The 21,214-nt window shown below is 52.4% G+C and overlaps 7 protein-coding genes across 7 annotated transcripts; 3 read left to right on the forward strand and 4 right to left on the reverse strand.

The window, feature by feature from the left end:
- Nucleotides 1–1,502: 1,502 nt before the first annotated feature.
- On the forward strand, nucleotides 1,503–1,782 carry GT037_009522 (uncharacterized protein; the record flags this gene model as incomplete). The annotated part of the gene is made up of 2 exons (XM_038934569.1): nucleotides 1,503–1,555; nucleotides 1,611–1,782. 2 exons carry the CDS (start codon nucleotides 1,503–1,505, stop codon nucleotides 1,780–1,782), a joined length of 225 nt encoding a protein of 74 aa, XP_038782844.1.
- Nucleotides 1,783–2,395: 613 nt separating this feature from the next.
- Nucleotides 2,396–4,044, reverse strand: GT037_009523 (uncharacterized protein; the record flags this gene model as incomplete). The annotated part of the gene is made up of 4 exons (XM_038934570.1): nucleotides 2,396–2,964; nucleotides 3,011–3,192; nucleotides 3,245–3,493; nucleotides 3,548–4,044. The coding sequence occupies 4 exons, from the start codon at nucleotides 4,042–4,044 to the stop codon at nucleotides 2,396–2,398; spliced, it is 1,497 nt and encodes a 498-aa protein (XP_038782845.1).
- Nucleotides 4,045–4,160: 116 nt separating this feature from the next.
- GT037_009524 (uncharacterized protein) lies at nucleotides 4,161–5,849 on the forward strand (the record flags this gene model as incomplete). Its single annotated transcript, XM_038934571.1, has 4 exons — nucleotides 4,161–4,436; nucleotides 4,481–4,997; nucleotides 5,103–5,185; nucleotides 5,235–5,849. The coding sequence occupies 4 exons, from the start codon at nucleotides 4,161–4,163 to the stop codon at nucleotides 5,847–5,849; spliced, it is 1,491 nt and encodes a 496-aa protein (XP_038782846.1).
- A 2,816-nt stretch (nucleotides 5,850–8,665) lies between these two features.
- GT037_009525 (cytosolic iron-sulfur protein assembly protein 1) lies at nucleotides 8,666–15,025 on the forward strand (the record flags this gene model as incomplete). Its single annotated transcript, XM_038934572.1, has 6 exons — nucleotides 8,666–8,829; nucleotides 8,878–9,454; nucleotides 9,502–11,097; nucleotides 11,597–12,977; nucleotides 13,579–14,395; nucleotides 14,452–15,025. The coding sequence occupies 6 exons, from the start codon at nucleotides 8,666–8,668 to the stop codon at nucleotides 15,023–15,025; spliced, it is 5,109 nt and encodes a 1,702-aa protein (XP_038782847.1).
- Nucleotides 15,026–15,579: 554 nt separating this feature from the next.
- On the reverse strand, nucleotides 15,580–17,778 carry GT037_009526 (uncharacterized protein; the record flags this gene model as incomplete). The annotated part of the gene is made up of 5 exons (XM_038934573.1): nucleotides 15,580–15,676; nucleotides 15,914–16,595; nucleotides 16,688–16,779; nucleotides 16,843–17,104; nucleotides 17,178–17,778. The coding sequence occupies 5 exons, from the start codon at nucleotides 17,776–17,778 to the stop codon at nucleotides 15,580–15,582; spliced, it is 1,734 nt and encodes a 577-aa protein (XP_038782848.1).
- An 11-nt stretch (nucleotides 17,779–17,789) lies between these two features.
- Nucleotides 17,790–18,197, reverse strand: GT037_009527 (uncharacterized protein; the record flags this gene model as incomplete). The annotated part of the gene is made up of 1 exon (XM_038934574.1): nucleotides 17,790–18,197. The coding sequence occupies one exon, from the start codon at nucleotides 18,195–18,197 to the stop codon at nucleotides 17,790–17,792; it is 408 nt and encodes a 135-aa protein (XP_038782849.1).
- A 2,405-nt stretch (nucleotides 18,198–20,602) lies between these two features.
- GT037_009528 (uncharacterized protein) lies at nucleotides 20,603–20,827 on the reverse strand (the record flags this gene model as incomplete). The annotated part of the gene is made up of 2 exons (XM_038934575.1): nucleotides 20,603–20,643; nucleotides 20,698–20,827. 2 exons carry the CDS (start codon nucleotides 20,825–20,827, stop codon nucleotides 20,603–20,605), a joined length of 171 nt encoding a protein of 56 aa, XP_038782850.1.
- Between the last annotated feature and the right edge of the window lie 387 nt (nucleotides 20,828–21,214).

A 21,214-nucleotide genomic window follows, 5' to 3' on the forward strand; every position in this document is an offset into this window, starting at 1 on the left:
TGTGAGTGTGGGACGGACAAGAACGTGTTGGGGCAAGTTAGCGCAATAGGAAAATGTATATTAGCGCGGTGAGTGTCGGCATCGCATATTCGGTTGCCAGTCTCTCTAAGTCTGTGTTCCTGTAAGTAGCCGTTGCTGAGCACGATGCCGACTTCCTGGAGGACATCGGTTATCAGACGCTAGTGGGAGACATTAACAGCACCAGGCTCTTCGGCCAACTTTGGGGTTGGCAACCATCTGAATACAGTTCGCATAGGGAGATACAGTAGCTGAGCAGAATGCAGCAATTGCCAGAAATCAAATGTGGAAAAGTGCGACCTGTACATCCTGCACTCGCCTGCGCTTACATCTTCCTCGCCTAGGTATGTATGCTGGCGTATGGTCACCAACGACCCTTGGTCTGCCTCTAAACAGCCGCCTTATCACTCTTACTCCCATGAAGTACTATAAAAATGTCATACTATTGATTCCACACAGCCTTGCTATCGCTATCTTCAGACCGAAGGCCGTTATAGCTGCTTATTCCGGTCTTCCCTATCCAATGAGGCGTCGCTCGGCCCGATAAAGTTAGACTGAGGACCCTGCATGCACGTCCCGCAGATGCAGGGTCTAACCGGTCGTCGGCGAGATGGAAAGTCTGGGGTTTCTTGACATACCCTTTCCTCGCTGGAACGCGAGCTACGCACAGCTGAGGTGTCCAGACAGCGTATGCAATCTTACGTGCAACTTTGTAATTCCACAGAAAGCCTGCATACATATATACTTGATGCACACAATCTTCAAGCTGGAGATCTCAGTCAATCTGACAAATGCAGGGCCTGCCTCCACCGCCTTCTCCACGGATAGCCGAACTTCACGCATGGGCCATGGATCTATCCCCCGGCTCGGCTTCCAATCCTGGAAACACGAAGATGTGGTTGGCTGGAGGGGATCGCTTCACCTTATCAGCTAATCCGGGGAATGCTTTTGAGCATATCGGCGTATCTGCAATGAGCCGTCGGCCCAAGCTTTTGTTAGGAGTCAGACTGGAGGCCTCGAGATGAGCATAAAGGGTCGATGCTGTCTTGCAGAGGCACCTCTGGAGCACTTCTGTATCCTTGGACCTGGAAAAGATTGGAGCGCGAGATCAAGAAAGCGGATTTGAAGCACGCGATCTGTTGCTGAACAAGCAGGTATAACTCGAATCATTTCCAAGTCTATTTTCTTTTCGAAAAAGACTGCATCCAGGTAAGTAAGGCTAGCTGAACAACAAGCCCTGCATATAGCTTTTTTGGAGCCACGACTACAATCTCGGGTCTAGAACCCCACACTTCCTCCCGTGAAAACATAATCCAAGAAGACAAGTAACGAAGAGAGATCTACAGGGGAAGAAGAAGCGGTCAGCTAACGTATATATAGATTGTTAGGATATACAAGGCCTATCCGGACAGTATTGTCCCTAACAGCACAGCACAACAGCCATCGCACGGATTCCCGCGGATAAGCCAGAATAAAGCATCAAGATGTGCTCCTACACCTACTCATGGTACTACTGCAACCACGACTACTACATCTGGTATTTCCCTCCCTTCCACAAGTCCCTACCAACCCCTTGACTGACAAACATCCAGGGCCAACAGCATAGAAGTCTGCTCTTCCCGCCTCCTTTCGGGATATTCCTATGACGCCTGGTCCATCGACATGTGTTCAAAGATGAAGATTGAATGCGGTGGCTTCTCAAACTACTATTGCACGGACTGCTCGGAAGACGTTGCTTTGGAGTTTGAGTTGGATGAACTGTAGAGCGAGTAATGGTGGATGATGGACACGGACGGGCCGGTCAGGTTAGGTACGCTTCATTCTTTCCCCTCCCCCCAAGCGAGATGCAGAAGAGCGGGTTATGGGGGTGGGCGTGCGGCCTGCAGAGGCGGGGAGACGTGTCCGGTCGATTGCTTGTAGGGCGGAGGACCAGAAGGACACAAGGTACTGACTTGCCATGCAGGTGCATTCACACGTCGTGTTCTCTTTGCGCATAGCGTCGTCCCGGCACGCGTATGCCGTCGGAGTTATTGGTCGGACTTTGCTCACCGCCTCATCGATGCATGCATGCACACTCAGTCTCATGCATAACCATCTCACGCGGTACTTTCCTTTCACGTTTTCAAGTCTGCATTAAACGCGCTATACCTCTTTCTTATTTGAGTCAAGCGTTATCGCCGCATGCAGGCGCACGTACCGGCTTTGGAGCTGCATTTGCGATGGAATGCTTTTGGGAGGCGTTTGGGATGCTCGGAAATCTTGATCGATATGTTTATACTATGGGTATGAGTTCAATTACAGTGTACACTGTCAATTGTATGATGTTCAGTGAGGTGTCGATGTCTAATACTGTTCTCCAGCATGTGTGGCCCAAGTCTTACTCCGTCAAACTGTCCTCCGCCGTCTTCGGGCTAACACCATATCCTTCTTCCAGCGTACGCTTGACCTGCTCAGCTCGCCTTCTCGCATCAATGTACATCATGAATTCCTGATATGTTCTGGGCATAACCCTAATGTTCTTTGGCACGGTAAACGTGTAATTGAACTGGCCAGTAGGCTTAGAGTGGCCATGTTCAACATCGCGGACCTTGGAATCGATTCTAATCTGCACACGTGTGTACCCGGCTTGTTCGTCGACCTTCTCGTCGGGTGCGCCAATCAGGGGTGGGTCTGTATATACGACCGTGGCGGTCAGATATAGTATGCTGCCTACAGGCACAGGGTTCTGGAACGTAGAGGGATCGAGGGAGACGAAGGTTGGACGGGCGTGTGCGAAAGCGGCGGCGGCAGTGAAGGCAAGCTCGAAGGTTTGCTTGAGAAGGAAACCGCCGAAGATCATGAAGTGGTGTCGATTGCGGTATTGTGGCTGCATGATTGTAGCAGTCTGGAGACGGGTGGCGTCCATGAAGACTACGTTATCTGGCTTGCGAAGCTCGTCGTAGGGATCTAGAGATGTTAGCTTTGCGATGAAAACAGGTGGACTGGACCCGACCATGGTACTGCAGCTGCTTCTGCCAGAAGGCGTGTATGAGGTCGCTTTCGAGATCGTTGGGCGTATGTTTGAGCAGGGAAGTATCGCGGCGCTCCTTGCGCACCTTGGAGTTGCGTTCGCCCAAAGCATACAGGCGTTTCTCTTCAGCCGTCTCGACGATCAAGGGGTTGACATTTACCGGCCTAGAAATCTGTCAGCCGTGGTTCGACGCGTGCCTGCAAGAATTAGCTTTACTTCTTGGTGCCTGGATCTAGGGAGACCATGGTGAATGTGCAATTGATCAGCACATCCTCGTCTTTGGCCTGTTGGCCCTTCTGAGGTGCTTTGGCAACCTGCATAGTAATCTCTAAACTGCTCCTGCCAGTCGCATAGGTAACGCGCCCGGACAACTCTAAGTCACATATCTCCGTCAGTGGAGAGTGAATGGTAATGCGATCGCAACTAGCCGTGACTGTGGTCACATCGTCTCCGGTATGCTTGTACCTGTCGGAGCGTTTAGAGCAGGGCAGCTATGTCGCGTAGCTGTTGAACGCTTACGCAATGATGCCTGAGAGTGCATCAAGGTCCATGAAGATGGTTCCGAGCCGTATGTGGCCCGAGGAGTTGAGGTATGTGTCGAGTATCCATGGGTCTTGAGCCAATGGAAGCACAACTGAGTGGTAGCTTTCATCCATACGCTTCGGTGTCAATTTTCGGTCTTTGGGAACTTCAGGCTTTCCTGAAGGCTCCTTGTGTTGTTTCCCCTCGGCTTGCTGCTGGCGCAGAGCTTCTACCCAGGGTGTACGCACGCGCATGGCAGTGAGCTCGCGGAAGACGCCATCGGTGCGTCGCGAAGGGCTGGCGTGGAGAGTTCTGCGCGCCGATGAACACGCAAGCACTCCAGACGACCGGCTTGTGACATGCTTGAGCAATCCAACTTGGCCGACGCGCTTCAGCGCGTTGCTGGCGATGTTCCTCATGCTGGAGCCGACGGTGGAGGTTGCGTAGAGCTGTAGCTGCGAGGAAACAACCTCCAGGGTGCTTGCCGAACGCATGTCTTGGCGTCAACCGCGACACCTCACCATCCCGGCCTCAGCTCCTCCGCCAACTTCTGTAATTATCGTATCATCTTTCTTGCCATCTCCAGGAATTCTGACACAGCTGAAGAGTAATGTCGAAATTGATTGAGCTCGGGCGCGCAGTACTCAGCTCGCCTGCCACTAATCACGAGCTGTGGCTCACAACATTGATCACCCTCTCATCAAGAGAGGACGCAACTTACCTACAGCGACTCACTTCACCCCAGTGCCTCGATTTTTTGATTTCCGGAAAGACTTGGGTCAAACGTGGACAACATATGCACATCGAAATAAGACTCAACTTACGCGAGGACTCACTACCCGACAAGCAACTGCAAGACCTCGCGGATGCTGTCCTTCATGCACCAGTAGGTGCGATGCTCTCTAGATGGCCATCATTGACAAAGCATAGGTTTGGGATCAGCTGATGTTGAAGCCAACCCAACGAACAGATACCGCTATGGATCCAGGGACGATACGCTTGGATGTCAACCATGCATCTGCCATGGGAATGCAGGGAAAGAAGGAGCGTCACAGACTCTTCTTGGATGTACCGGCAGCAGATATTCGACCGCCCGAGGGTATTGCAGAGATTTCACTCCACACGGTACGCCTCTGCGTGGACATCCTCGAGACAAGCCCGCGCCGGAGGTCCACAACGAAGCGATCGAATTCACCTCGAAGCGAGCGAAGAGTATCAGCTTTAGACGAAGAAGAGTCTGATACGCTTTTGCACGAGATGGCTTCCGAGAACTTACTGCATGATATTGACACCGATCGCAGCCAAACTGCTGTGAGGGCACTGGCATGTCGGAAAAGAAAACGATCAGCTACGGAGACCGTGGTGTCGACTCAGTCACACTCACCCGACAAGGACAAAACATTGAAGCGACCACGCAAACGCCTGATCGTTGATTCTTCCATACAGCGTAAGTCACATCTAAATTTCACTTCATCAGACCGGATAAACATCGCGAGCATGGTTGACGGGGCGATGCGTCTGTCAATTTGTGGCACACTGAACAGGAAATCAGTCGGATGGAAGGCTAAAGCAAGCACTTTCCGTCTAGGCTTAGCAGACGTAGCTCCTGCGATATGGAGAACCGGGTATTTGGTCGTAAGAATATCTCGTTACTGATGCTTCTTGCATGGCTGACCCTAAGCAGGCTATGTCTCAGCGAGCTTGTCTGATCCCTACTATTGCTCGTTCCCTTGCTCGAATCGATAGCGTAAACTCCATGTCCATCTCGCTTAGGGATAAGATGAAAAGATTGAGTCCGATGGCGCAAGAAACCTGGTCAAGTCTCCCAAGTGACAAATGGCCAATTCTTGGATATGACGCTGCTGAGAACAACTTAGCCATCGCGGGGCGTTTATGGGTGATATCACAGAGAAGCCTTCTGGACAAACCCCTGGTTTCAATTCAGGCATGTATTAATTCTTCTCATCCAGACCATCCGGTTTCGGACGACATGTTGGCAGAAGAGGAGCCACTCTGGCACTATTCCCGGCGCACTACACCAGACCAGGATAATCATCCGCGTGAATTGTCCAACGATGTATTACCACCGGCCGGGTATGCTCAAACGAACCCACAGCACGGGAGATCTATCGGCAGTCCCTATCTGAATATCGATGTTCGAGAAAGCGAGGATGACCTGCTCCTTGACTCATATCCTCAGAATACCATGGCGAATACATTCTGCTCCGCGGACATGCACTTTCGCACGCCTGATATATCGGATGAAGATCTCCTTCCAGCACTTCATGTCCCCAACTAACAATCGGTCATCGCGGAATCTTACCATTGCCTCAGTACATCGCAGACTGCAGGCCTTGCTTTGGACAATTCTTCAATCCCAAATCCTAAAAACCTAAACCAGCCGCTACTTGAGAATGACGTTGAACGTACCAAGGGATTTGTCTTGAACCCTTGATTAGTAAAGGAAGCTCGCTTCGGCTTGAGCTCACTAGCGTTGTTGTTCGCATGATAGGGTTTCGCACCTCTACAGATCTTCAGGCGAAGTGGGTTGGCAGCCGTTTCACCTAGAAAGGATGGAATCACGTAGTCGCTGCTGTGGCTTCGAGTTTATTTTTACTCTTGATCTCCGAACGGGGTCACACGTGGCACACTGACGGAAGAACCTGGGGCATTTCCAATGATTCATCCACCGGCTATACACTGAGCATTGGCTCATCCCCAGACGGCGTTATCCGCTGTTCAACACCATGGCTGAACAATGACCGAGTAGCTGCATGGTGATCGCAGCTCACAAGAACGCCCTTTCCCAAGCTGCCATCAGCACACAGCATGGAGCATGAATCGACGTCAAACCCTTGCTCTAGGCACACCCCCCATCCAAGAATGGCTTGGCTGGTAACTAGAACTGCACATCATCCTGCAGGTCCCGGAAGTGACGGGAAAAGCACTTGTTCGCCATCAGCTGAACCCTGACAGCGTGCGCCCGCCTAGAACAGCTTCCTCACATTCCACCACTGCTGCCACACGGACTTGACGAGAGATTTCCCACTACCAGCACCTTATAGACTGGGTCTTGTTCGTAGCTTATGTGGCGCAAACTGAACCGTCGAAACTCTCCTGTCAGCCAACGTCGCTGCCGACCAATGACTACAGTCTCTTCCTACCGAGGTTGCATTAAGCGAACCAAGATTTGTTTCGGACGCCAAACACCGACGAAAGCTACCATGAGATCAACATGCCATAGACAGTTGGCATACGTCACATGTCAGTGGTGACTTGCTGTAACACTATCAACTCAAGGCTGCGAAGTAACAGTTCAACAGCTTTGGTGGGCTCTCTAACGGCAGCCTTCTGAAGGTGATGTGATTCGTGCCCCACCGGCGCGGGAGGCCCAGGCACGGGCGAAAATCATTTCGGCTATCGGAGCACAGACCTTGCCGTGACCTAGGAGATGTGATCGGAGGTAAGCATACCATGCTCAGTCTCCACCTTGCTATGAGCCGTCGCACCAACGGATAGTTCGCGAGGATGGCGACACATGTCAAGTCGGGACTTCCGAGTTTTACCAGCCGAACGGGTTGCCGGGCTGGAGTCTATGCTTGTGAGGGTTGATAATGGATTGTCTTCGTCATGCGAATGATACGGTTTTCGTCGCTGCGCATGTGCAACAATAGTGATTACGGTCCTTGAAGCAAAGTTGCAAGCGCCCACTCACGAAGACGGGAGAGACGGGACAATTGAATCCATGAGCCTGTCTATAAAGGATACATAATTTCACATCTTGGCTTGATCCAATCGATCGGCGATTGTGATACCAATGCTTTGGGCGCACGGCACATACCATCAAGGGTTGTGTGACATGCCGACCTTAGCCAAATCGCTGGCTGCCCCATCATGAGCGTCTACATCTTGCCCTTGGAGTCTGCCTCTCCGTGCCGTGTTGGCGTCGCGAAACAATTCAAATTACCCGTTTTCACCAATGTTACTTGAACACCCGGGATCAGTCGGCCAACGTACCAAAGTTGAGCCTCCACGCTAACTCTACCTTGATATGCGGGCCAACTCTAGGCCGCATGAATATTCGCTCCTGGCTGTGCAATCTGCACGGCAGTGATTGCTGCATACATCTCATATCCTCTTCAATCCTTCCTTAGCGGACTCAGCTTGATAAGAGGAGCACCGTCATTCGGGCATTCAGCAGCCACGGTTGTAACACAGCGTGAGACTAAGTCCCGTTGAAGAGAGATGTCCGCATAACTAGCGGAACACGTTAGCAGCGTAAATGGCTAGAACACCAAGACCGAACGGCATACCTGAACTTTGTAATTACTCGAGCCACTAGGTCGTCTCCCGTTCTAAACGACATTTGCCATCCAAGGACCAGAGTTGTGGCGTAGCAAAATTGGACTGGCGCCATTGGCACCTCGGCTTGAGAGACCGCGGAGCTTTGTGATCGGTCCCAGCAGCAAGGTGTGGATACTCCGTGCGACGGGGTCTCGCTGTCATGCCTGCCGCGCCAGACTAATTAGGCGCCAAAGTATGTTCATAGTCTCCCTCTTTACTGAACATCTAGAATAGAAGGGAGCCAAACTTACCGACAATACTGGTGCGGGTCCCAGATACATTTCTGCTACATACCACTGCTCTCCCAGCTACCTCTCCGATCGGTCATTGAGAGTCTTAACTACTGGAAGAAGGCCGAACGCTTTATACACAACGACTCCGAATACACGCTAATTGGACCTCTGGAATAGCTGTAGTTTGAAGGAAGCTGGATATCGTCTGGCTTGGACGACTTTGACGAAACCGGAATCGCCTTCTCGCGCCGATCGGCCGTGGACGATGCCAATCACTTGACTGTGATCAACCTCCTCTTCCCTGGAACCTGTTTCGAGCGATCATACCCCAGGCGGCTCCGCCAGGCTGATCCCCAGCTTTATTCAATTCTTCTGTGGAGGTGCGTCCCTGATCATCTCTACTTCTATGCAGTTCAACGAACATAGCTGACGAACAGACTGCAGTCTTTGCTTATCAAGCGACGTATGACAGGGCGCACCTTCAGCCTTACGTGACTATCATACCTTCGAACACGCCAAGTAAGATACACGCATTGCAATGTTTGACCCAGAAATTGCGACCAAGTACCCTCTTGGAAGCAGACCTAGCATATCATTCCTCCCAGGGCTCATCGTGGGATCGTATGTTGTCAGCCTAATCGGTGCTTTCACAACGGTGGAACTGCTGCATCGCAGAGTTTCAGGAGCAGGATGGCGATCGTGGTATGTTTTGAGAGAACATCGTCGTATAACGATCTAACCAAGTTCCAGGGTACAGATTGGAGGCTGTGCAGTATCCTTCGGTCTGGTGGCGATTTGGTGCATGCACTTTGTAGGGAACCGAGCCATCGTGCTCGGTGACGGAGAAGAAGAGATTCAGCTTTACTACAGTTCAACCTACACCGCAGTTTCGGCTATCCTCCCCGTGGTCGTTATTTTCCTAGGACTACTGGCCGCAGACAAGTTTTACAAAGGAAGCAAAGGATCTTTTGTCCGATTCGCCTCTCTAGGCGTTTGTGGTGTCTGCGGAGGAGCGGCGGTCACTGAGATGCATTATCTGGGCAACAACGGCACTACTAACTACCGAATCATTCTGAGTTGGGCGCACGTTGTTGGCGCCGCCTCCATCGCCGTGGGCGCATGTCTGATCTCGTTTAGTCTTTTCTTCATCTGGAGCAAACACTGGATGAACAATCTCTGGCGGCGGATCATTGTCGCGATTGTACTTGCTTTGGCTGTTTGCGGTATGCACTGGACTGCTGCAGCGGGTACCTGGTATGAGATCCGTGGCTACCACAGCGGACCAGGTCAGGAAAGAAACACAAACCTTATCATCTCTCTGTGCCTTGTAAGTCATTTGCTTCAAGTAAACTATGCACCACTAATCAACACCAGTGCTTGAGCGCGTGTGTCGTGTGCTTTCTGCTCGGCTTCATCAAGCAACGTCAACGACGACTGGAGAAGAATCGAGCGGCACAAGTCGTTTTGGCTATCGCCACATTCGACCCTGAAGGAAGACTGCTCGTCAGTCAAGGCGGACTGATGCCGTGTCAGACCATCACCCAACAATTCCACCAAAGAACTTTTGATGAAGAGTTCAATACCTCGCATCCCGTATTCCAATGGATCTTTCGAGTATCGCGCAACTGGACCGGCATTTCCGATCTCATCCCAAAAATGCGAGAACATCTCCAAGCCACCGGCTATCTCCAAGCGCCGACTCACGCAAGCAACAGCAGGACGTCTCTTGATACTGACGAAGATTTGAGTTACTCGGCTACCTTTCGAGAGCTGTTCTGCGTCACTGCTCACGATATTGCGAAGACACTCGATACAAGCCTGCACAACTTGGGATGTCTCTACGAAGAGGTATTAACAACGGGAACCATGAACAACCGCGCAATCTGGACGAGCAACTACGGCAACAAGACCATTGTGGCTGCAGACGTGGCGACAAAAGACCTCGAAGCCGCTATCGTGAATCCGATCCTTTTCGGCCGTGGCCAAATGCTCGTACTTACGAAGAAAGTCGATACAACTGAGGCAAACCGACTACACAACCTCGGGTATGGATTCGCGGGCGTTGAACAAGTTAGCGATCACCTAGCCCGCAGTTTACAGATACCACGCGACGATCTCGAGAACCTGGTCGGACGCCTCCATGCATTCAGCGAGAGACAGCTATCACTCCCCAAGAAAGGAACCTACATTGGCTCCTTTCTCGTACAACCCAAACCCGGCATGAGAGGCCTAGATATCATCGTCCCGCGCGCCGCACCCGGCCGCCTTCCAATGGTAAAGCTAAGCAGCGACGAGCTCGACGGACGACAAATGAGCATTCTCGCCACCTTCAACGGTTCCACGCTGGATGATTGTTTGTTACGAATCAATAACCGCACAGCGACAGACCCAGAAGATGATATGTTCCTCGATAAATTCCGCAACCGGATCATGGAGCTCCTCCGCGACTGCCCAGAAGAAACGCTGCATCGTGCAGTCTTTTCATCGCAACAACTCGACATGATGCACGGCCAGACGGAGTTCAGCCACGCAACCATCTTCGCCTTCTGCGGTATCAAAGAGATTTACGTGCAGAGTCTGCAGAGCCTGACACTCAAGGCTATTCCGCTGTCTTTCTTCCAAACCTATTTGAGGAGTCAGGAAGGATGTGCCGATCACGCTATCCTGGCCCAGAAGAACCACAAGGAATTCTCTTCACTACGCCGCGCGCCGTCGGTAACCAAAGTCGCACCGTCCAGCCGCGGACACAAATGGCCACGTGCTCTACGCTCCAAACGCTCGAGTTCGACAGAGATAAGCTGGCAGACGGACACGTGTTCTGAAAAGGGACTCGTAAATTACACCACAACATCGACGTCAGCACCTGAGTCGTCGAGCCATCCCTGGGGAGGCATTATGGTAACGAGTACGCAGAATATCCATGTGGATGAGGGGAAAGATGGGGCGAATCTTGAACTCAGTGAGTTGGGGGTGAGTGCAAAGGTTGGAATGGCGGAGACAGAGCAGCAGACGCTGGCAGATAGGCTGATGAGTATCACGACGAGTTTTCGGGATCCGCATGCGGTGACGAGGCCGGGGTATCATGGCGTGAGGAAATAGAGAACGGGAAGGAGTAGACGATGGTTTTGTTACAGAAGCATTGCGCGGCGTTGGATCATGGAGTAATTGGGATACCCCTTCATAATGACATACGATGACGATACGAAGGGGAGTTTGGGCCTTTGTGGGGGCGCTCAATAGGTTTAATGAGTAGAACATGTTTTCAAGCCGTTCAGGACCATGTATAGAGTAATATGTATATCACGTATGGGATAGATTTGAAGAAACAATCTGGCCAGGAAAGCGCATGGCACGTATGCAGGTCGTCCGATAACGCAGGCCCACAATGGTGGGAGGAGGCTTGGCGAATGACGCTCATCTGAACTTTCTATGCCCCACGCGTGAACTCTCCAAATCGATTGACTCAAAGCTAACCCTGCGCGACACCAGCAGACAAAGCTCACGCCGTTGGTCGTCCATAATATATATTTGCCCCTACCTCGATCCGAGTCACCAATTGCGCGCTGCTGCTGCTGCTGCTTCGATTCGTAGCGTACGCCCTGCCCGCAGCGGCCCCTCGACCATGTCTTCCCCACGAACACACACCCTCGCCCCTCTCGCAACCCTCACACCGCCATCCAACTCACGAACATGGCAATCGGCGCCCCACCCCACTCTCCCCATTGTCGCAACTGCATGTTCCGACCGCAGCGTCCGCGTGTACAGCTTGACCTCCTTTACGCTCCTGCACTCGATAACCGGAGGCCATAAACGCAGTGTACGCACCGTTTCCTGGAAACCCGGCACGCGGGGGCAGAGCGTGCTTGCGACGGGGAGTTTTGATTCGAGCGCGGGGATATGGCGGCGGGAAGAAGGCGGTGGTGCTGTGGGTGGCATGGAGCGCGACTTCACGGATGCAGGCGACACAATGTCGGACCATGACGACGCCGACGACTATCAATTCTCTTGTATTCTCGACGGGCACGAATCGGAGATCAAGTGCTTGGCATGGTCGCCCTCGGGCCAATACCTAGCTACCTGCTCCCGTGACAAGAGCGTGTGGATATGGGAGGAGCTCGAGGACGACAACTTTGAGACGGTTGCCGTACTACAAGAACACGACGGCGACGTCAAATCCGTGGCATGGCACCCAGAAGAAGACTTGCTGGTTAGCACGAGCTACGACGACACTGTCCGGTTGTACAGGGAAGATGCGGACGACTGGGTTCAGGTTGCTATGATTGATGGGCACAAGGAGACAGTCTGGTGGGCTGAGTTTGAAGGCAGCGGCATGAGTAAAAAGGACTACAGGAAAGACACGACAGGGCTAGCAGCCGAGCAAAGACAACACATGGAGGAACTGGAGAGATCAGGACCTAGATTCGCGACCTGCTCGGATGACTGCACAGTTCGCATATGGCGGAGACGGCCGCGAGAGAGAGACGAGTATGCCGAGCGCAACACGGGCATACCCAGTATTATTCGTTCTGCGGCCATCGACGAGGACTGGCATCAGGAAGCTGTGCTACCTAAAGCTCATGAACGCGCCATCTACTCGGTCAGTTGGAGTCGAAGGACGGGCTTGATTGTTAGCGCGGGGAGTGATGGGAAGATTGTGGTCTACAAGGAGAGGTGGAGAGAACAACAAGCTGCTCCGGATACCGACAATGGGGATGCGGACAAGTCGTTGACTGAGTGGGTGGTTGTCGCGGAGCTATTCTCAGGGCACGACGTGTTTGAGATTAACCATGTTTGTTGGGCGAGGAGAGCAGACAAGGGCAAGCGGTCAGAAGATGAGGAGGTCATATTGAGTACGGGTGATGACGGCGAAGTAAGGGTGTGGACTTTGGACGACGCAGCCGTTGCTGCGTAGATTAGCAAGGTTTCCTTGATGCTATTCACATACAGATGCGTCATGGCAATTGTGCCAAATGCAAGGAATCAGGATGGCAAATGCCACACGTGGGTTGGCCATGTGGCGCAGGGAGCGTCGGGCGGACTTTCGTCATGCCAAGCCGTGCCGATCAGATCAGGATTCAAGGAAGCGCGAAATTTATTAGGATGATGTTAGGTGTACTCTACGCGTGTTCGACAACTACTAGACATCACCGTCAAATCCGCCGACGTCTTCTCCCCGGACGTTCTGGCCTGTATTTCCCGTCGTGCTCAGCTGCCGTCGCCGTCGTCACTTCTTCTACCATCTAATTGGCGCTTGCGCATTGTTTCCCGACACCGTTATCACCCGCGTTTTCCCCATATCTGGACATTGCGCATCCGACATCTACCTACTTCCTCACCTGCCCATTCCTCCATCTACACTGCACGTGCTGGTTTCGCAAAACTAGTCTTAAGCACCCGCCCATTGCGCCCGTAATTGCACCTACTGTCCTGCTGCTTGTTGACCGCCTGAAGCCCTCGGACTCCCCACGCTTATGCCGCCAAAACGAAAGCGCTCAACCACAGTAACGTCGGTCAAGAAAGACGCCATGGACGCTGTGCAGCCCTCATCGCGCGACGCCTCGGACGAGGGTGCCGAGGACCCTGTCCTCCAAGCCGTCGCGTCCAAGAAGGAGCGCCAGGCCGATGCCAATGCCAACGGCACGACGACGACGACAACGACGAAGCGGGTACGCGTCAAGAGCGCCCACGGCGACCAAGACAGCGACGAGGATGAGCGCGCAAGCAAGAAGAGCCGCCGCACATCCTCGCTTGCAGGCGACGATGACCACGGCGAGGGAGGCGAGGCTGGAAGCATGCGCATGGAGCCTCCGCCGAAAGCTGGCCTCGTCGATCCTGTGGGGTACAAGACGAATCCGCCGCCAGAGGGCCGACCAGTCAGGATATACGCAGACGGTGTGTTTGATCTCTTCCACATTGGACACATGCGCGCCCTGCAGCAAGCCAAGACGGCCTTTCCAGACGTCCACCTCGTCGTCGGCGTTACCGGCAACAAGGAGACGCACAAGCGCAAGGGTCTGACCGTTCTGTCGGCGAGGGAGCGTGCCGAGAGTGTGCGCCATTGCAAGTGGGTTGACGAGGTGATTGAGGACTGTCCTTGGATCGTCACGGCCGAGTTCTTGCTCAAGCACAATATCGATTATGTTGCGCACGACGACCTTCCCTATGGCGCAGACGAAGGCGATGACATCTACGGTCCCATCAAGGAGCGCGGCATGTTCCTCGTCACACAGCGAACAGAGGGTCTCAGCACAACGGGTATCATTACAAAGTAAGTCTATGAACATGCAGTCTTGGACAGTAGTAGCCAAGCTAACCTACACACAGGATCGTACGCGACTATGACCAATACATTGACCGCCAACTCAAACGCGGCACCTCGCGCAAAGAACTAAACGTGTCCTGGCTCAAGAAGAATGAACTAGACGTCAAGCGCACCATGGCCGAGCTGCGCGACAGCATCAAAGCCAACTGGACCACCACAGGCCAGGAACTGAGCAAGGACTTTCGACAGTTTTGGCAATACGGCACCTCGAGGCCGGCCAGTCCCGCGAGGACGCCAACGAGGGAGCAGACGCAGGCTGAGGCTATGGAATCTGGCGGCAATGTTGCGAGGAGCCCGAGTGCGATTAGTAGGCTGAGCCACTTGGACATACCAAGGGCCAACAACAGCACCAGGGAGTCGTCCGAGTTCGCGGCGGGCTACAATCTGGGTCTGATTGGTGGTGTGAGGTCGTGGATGGCACGCAGTCGCCGTAACCTGAACGATAGTAGGCCCCAGAGCCCCACGTTCGATGAGAGTTCCGACGAGCAGGAGGCGAGGAGTCCACAGGATAAGGAAGTCACGCGTGGACGGACGGGCAAACAGATGAAGAGTGAGGGTGTGGATACGGCGGCTTAGGATGCCTTGACCAGGTACCTCTATTAGACCTCTTATGTTACGGCATGTTGTGGTGGAATTGGGGAGGTGGGAGGATGAAAATGTTTTCCCTTTTCTCATTTTTTTCCCACTCACCTTCCCCCATGGTCCCATGTATCTTTGTCAATCGCATGAGGTCCTTTACGCGGTGCTTGCTAGGTCAAAGGCTATCAGTGTGCGCTTGTTGCGCCGTCTCTCTCTCTATCTCTCTCTAGTCAAGAGGGAAACTTATTTCATCATAATACATATCCTGTTCGTGCTGCCGACCGCGCCTTCTTTCGCCTTATCTTGTGCTACTGAGCAATCTCTTTGGTTCCCTACATTGGTAAAGCTAATTTTAGGCATGGTATTTGAGTGTAAGTTATCAGTTCAACAGGAAAGCTTTGACAAAATATGCGTACCTAGCGCAGGCATGGATGGTGAGAAAGATGTGCGAGTCCGTCATGATCAATCATGACAGAACGCAGAAAATGGTAAGGTGCGCCAGGCAGTGTATAGCAAGCGCTCCAATATAGCTTTGCGTTTTGTGGAATCTCCTAAACATCACGCACGATAGTGGTGTCCTCTCTGTACTTCTCTCCCTTTCTCTTGTTTTGCACAACTGCATTCACGACAACGTTAGCGAGGCAGTACCTTGACGTGACTACATCGCTCTCTTGTTACGTGGGCCTAAGCACGAGCACAACACGCGAAATGTAACGCTAGGACCATGTGACTGGAAGTTTGAGCAAGACGAGGCTAGGAAGTTCCTCTCGAGCTATGGCAGCGATTAGTCGTATATGCGAAGGACTCCCGTACCTGTACTTCCAGCTTCTGCAGCAACCCAATCTTAGAAACATTCAAAGACCTAGATTGGAAGAGCCCGCGTACACCCTGCCCTTGACGGGCGCTTCTACTGATCTGGGCGAGAATGCGCAATGCCCAGGGCCATTGTCTGCCCTGGCCACAACACCCCATTGCAATTTTTCACTCGACGCAGTGCCCTCGTTTGCTCCAGCTTCAGCCGTCAAGTGACACGCCGCACTGATGGCCATGCTGCTGCTGCCTGCGACAGGCATGCCGCGCCTGTACGGTACATGACCCAAGACTACGATGCTAATCGTCATTAGCCCACCACACACCAAAACAGCGATAATAGCAGGCGGCGAGAAGCCCACTGTTTGGTATCCGAAGAACTTGTTGTTGTATGGATCATTGTCGCCAGGCCTGCCAAGACTGTCGTAAAAATCAATGGACATGAGGAATAAACTTTGAGAGACGAGCCAGTGCAAGATAGCGCTTAGTAAGAGAAGTGGTATGCTGAACCGGTATGGCAATTGAAGGAAGTAGGTGCAGCGCTGAGCGCCCTTGGGCTGGTGCGATACCCGAAGGCCTTTTCGTTTGTGGGCGTACGATACCCATTCATAGCCCATGAGCATGGCGGTCAAGAGTGCATTGTAAGAAAAGTAGAGCAAAGAGAATACGAGCTGAGGCGAATTGGCGAGCACGACCTTGAGCACGAGGGAATCTGGAAAATTGCGCATGTCGATGGCGGAGCTTGGATCAAGGCCAACTACACCACGGGCGTTAGCGAAAACTTTTCAGAACTTTGCTGGTTCTCTCTTCAGCCTATATCCACTGGCTTCGAGATGGTGCTATGCGTACCGAAGTCAAGCTGTGAGATTGTTATGCCTGGTGGCAAGGCTGTGATTCCGACGGCTAAGAATGCGGTGACAACCGAGAGAGCAAGCAAGAACCTGATGATCAACATAAGCTTCTGGCCTTGGGGGAAACAAGCGGAAGGTGAGGTTTGTTCTTACATGAAGATCGTGACGACGCGGCGTTCTGGACTAGTAGCATCCCTCCATCGATATTGTGGACAGATCCAGCGTTGCGGGCCTACTCTATGATGCTTGATACCTTTGCCGTCTCTGAACATTCTTTGATTTGCAAAGGCCCAGAGGCACCTGTTTTTGCTTGTAGGATCCGGTCTTTCCAGGAAGGATGCGACTGCGTCGCCCATTGTCATGAGTGGCTCGTCTCCAACGAAGAACGCTACGTAAAACATGACGCCCGCTTTGACTATTTGCACTCATCAGCTGCTCTGTACGCAGCCCTCTTGCGAATAACTATTTTTCTTCAAAAGAAAACTTACCGAAGTTGAGTATTGTGACGATAGTGCCGATAGTCGGTTCGAAATGGAGCTTGCAGGTTGGATCAGCCCTTTCGCTAAGACAGTACTTGACGGGCCATCCTGCTCCGGGTCCCATGAGCCACGACTCAGCAGATGAGTCTCGAATAGCATCGATTCCAAGCGAGCACGGTCTCTTAGCATCCATGCCTGAACATATCCAGTCAAAGGAGTTGCGAGCCGTATCACGCGCCATTGCGCTCATGGCACTGAACTTCCATCGCACATAGGCATGAGAGCCATTTATAAGTGGGTTCTCATTCGGAGGTGGGACCTGGTCATCGCTGGCAACAAGCAGGACGTTGCGCTGAGCGAATTGGATACTCGTTGCGTACCTGGCTATGCATTCGGCGGGATCAAGCCTTTCGAGCGTGCCGGTGCTTGCATTGTTCCAAAGGCGATGCAGTACGGAAGGAAACTCGCCGGTAATCTCAGGACAGTTCAAACAGCTTGAGTCTGTAATAAAAGACTCGCTCGTTGATATCGCCCAATAGCTGTTGGAAGGAAGGGAGCTGAATATTGCAGAGTTGTAGCTGTTCCAATCGTCAGCTGGTGCGTCTAACATGACTTTGCGGCTTACAATAGGTGCAAGGGGAGAGATGAAGCTCCTAGAAGACACCATAGTATTGCTCGGTGGCGTCCGATCTTGGTGAGGTTTCGAATACCTGGAATACCTATCTGGAGAGGAAGAAAAGGTGATAGTGCGTGCGACCGATCGATTTCTTGTCGTGTGGGTGAAGACATGCATTGCATGGTGTAGTTAGACCCAGCTAAGAGAATTGCACTCAGCAGGTTGATTAGGACACGCAGTCCAGTGTTTAGCCGTTTTGTAAAAACACACTCGCCTTCGAAGAGAACACCCCTATCTTTCCTAGAAGCTAAAGAGCCCCATATCGTCGCGGTGAGATTAAGCACAAAGACAATCGAAACCCAAATTCCAAAGTGTAGTACGCCGAGTCGCCACCCTACGAATTGAGGGCCCATCAGTCGTCCTAGTGGGCGACTGACAACGCTTCTCTCGATCAATGTGCTCGAGCGCGAGCGATCCAACTCGTTGGCGATGCTACTGCTATGGTGGCTCTCTATGTCTTGCGCCGTTAGAGGAGTTTGCATCTCAAGAGCGTCGCCATTGACGTGCCGCCATTTTGTCGCTTCCAGCGGTGCTGTTCCGAGTTGAAGAAACCTGCGCCAAAGTGCCTTTCGCCTTTGTTTTCCCATGATCAATCAACAATGCAACGTAAAGAGTAACAATGATTGAAAGTTGCGATTATGAGGGGGAGAGTTTGCCTGAGCAGATGAGGCTCTACTGTCTTAAGACGCGCAGAGGGAGATACTATGCTGAAGGTTGAAATTCCAAGCGCACAGCCTCGTTTAGGCCCTCGTTCAGGCGCCCAAGAGGAGGCCGCGCCTACCATTGCTATACACTGACGAGATTGGCGGACTGTTACACATTTGCAGCCTGTTCTCTCTGCCGTGCACGATGGCATTCTTAGTAGAGACGTGTTTTTCTAATGGTGTTAGCTAGGCGCAGCGCAGCACGTAGTGTTGGCAAGTGTTTGTACCGTCCCGCTACACAGGGTGTCCCACTACCCAGAGATAGACGGTTTACCTGCAGCGCAACAAAATCCTGCGACCGCGCATGCTCACGTCTTTCCAATGGTAACTTGCGATACCTGCCCCGCTGTTGGTTTGGTCAAACGACAACCAGTTGGCCAAAACGCGTGCTTGTTGCACAGAACAATCGCCTAGCTTGTTTCCCTCCTCACTTTCTCGCATATCTTGCAAAAGGGAATTGAGGCATTGTTCAAAAACATAACCTGTTAATAAGATAGATGAGTAGAGGTGAGGCGACAAGAAATTTTGCTCAGTCGAAATAAGTGTTCTGCTCCGTTGATAGTTGTTACCTATCTGCCAACCTGAGATTCTCTTACAATCTGATCAACAATCAAAGTCCAACGCTCGGTCGTGAGTACATACGTAGAGGAGTCATCAGTACGACACAAGGCTTCTTCAATATCTTGGACAGGTAGCAGTGGATGTACATACATACATACCAACTATTCATCATACGTCACGAGCACGAACCACGCAACATCCACGCCTTCGATGTGCATAGTACTGTTCAGCACCTCATCTTCTTGTCACTGCCCACCCTCACCCTGCTACCCCTACCTGCGCTTGTGCTCCTACGCTAGGTCGCTTGAGCCCATCAAGGCGTGTCCGGTAGGGAGAAGGATGAGCCAGACGTTATGGGTGGACGGCGAATGTGGGTGGTGCAGGCAGTGTGGCAGGGAGAAAGCTAGGGAAGGGAGGAGACAAGCAATGAGAGAGCGGGAGACGGGCAGAGGGATGGAGGAGGGGTATCGGGAAGGGTATGGGAGGGGGAGGTTCGTTAGTCAGAGTTGAGTAAGAAGGGAGGATAGGGAGAAAGGGCAGTGATCGGATGACGGATGGAAAGATTGATAGCAAGATGACAAATAGGAAAGGTCATGGAATGCAAAAGTCTTTGGTTGGTGGATGAGTATTCCGACGGATGAGCGAGAAGATTCTATACCGCAGAGTTCTGTTCAAGGGAAGAACCTGGACGGTGATGAGCGTGCAGCGTTGAGGGGTTCAACTGCCGTAGTATACGTGTCCCAGGCTGCGCAAGACAACACCACGATATCGAGTAAACTTGTTAGATAATAGCATTTGAGACATTGCGCAATCGTTCTGTAGGCTGTGCAGGTTAGCTGGTGATTCGTGGGCTGTTTACAAATAAACGTTTCGGTATTGCAACGTCCCTAGGAAAGGTGGGTGGGCAGCGTGTGTGATATCCGCAATGCTGCAAATTTCGAAAGGTTGCGCGTTGACTTGATTGGTTCGAGACTTGAAGCCGAATGAGGCGTACCTGGATTCCGCATGTCGGACTTCTGCCTATTGATGAACATGATCTTCCTGAACGCAATTCTTCCCTGCGCTTACGTCGGCATTACCGGACTTGCATCGTGACCACCTGACAGACGGAGGACTACCTGACTATGTTTCACCATAACGTTGTCCTTTTGACATTTCCGAGAGGTGGCCACTCAGAGTGCGCCGGACAGCAGCAAAGAGCTAGTCTGGCAGCATGCCGACCAATGGAAATTGCGTCGTGTGATATGTCGACCTTGCAAAACCAGCAAAGGGCGTTGCTTCTCAGGCTTGTTGCTGCCTCAGGAACATTCGCAGCGGCTCCAGCCCTGCTATATAAATAAAATGGGCCCTCCGTGCTTCTGTTCTTCTAGATGCTCTCGGTCCCACGCAGGCATTCTGCACGCGGTATAGATCGCCTCATGCCCGGACTGTGATATACGACAAATACCTCCCCACACCAGGGCTCTCCTTACTAACTTCCTTACTAGCAGCCCTCACTCACCCGCCCGTCGCTTATCTGTCATAGCATGAGAGGCTGCTCTACTTTTGCACATCACGATCAGCAACCATGCTGCGGCAACACACGTACCGAGCGAGCCTGTGAACAAGTCGGTCCTTGAGGACGTCGGCAGTTTGTCGGAGTGGCACGGCTGCTGGGTGAAGCGGTTGCGTTTCAAGCAAGCCGCACGCGAGGATGGGAGGACTCGTGTGCGACTCATGATGGCATCGCAGAGCCCAGGAACACGAACCTGACCTCGACAAGTCTGACCCACCGTAGAATAGCCTGGAGGCTGGACACGAGTGCCGCGAGTGCGACGCGTCCGCTTGTTCCCCGTCGCATCGCCGTCGTGCTCGCCGCCGTCTGGTCTACTACTGCAGCTTAATGGCTTCTGCAGCTGGCTTCCGGTAGATCACCGATGACAAGGCTGGGAGCATCCGGTCAGACTGGGTCGTCGCATCGAGGGCATCGCGACACAAGCACTGGGTATTCTTTTTTTCTTTTGCGTTGCTACCAAGGATGGATGAAAAGAGATGCTAAATGCTCGCCCTACTTTCACAAAAGTGAGGCGGTCGTGATACGCTCTCCGATGCTGCAGCCAATCAAG

The sequence above is a fragment of the Alternaria burnsii genome, assembly GCF_013036055.1.
Source record: "Alternaria burnsii strain CBS107.38 chromosome Unknown 728, whole genome shotgun sequence".
NCBI classification, from domain to species: Eukaryota; Fungi; Ascomycota; class Dothideomycetes; order Pleosporales; family Pleosporaceae; genus Alternaria; species Alternaria burnsii.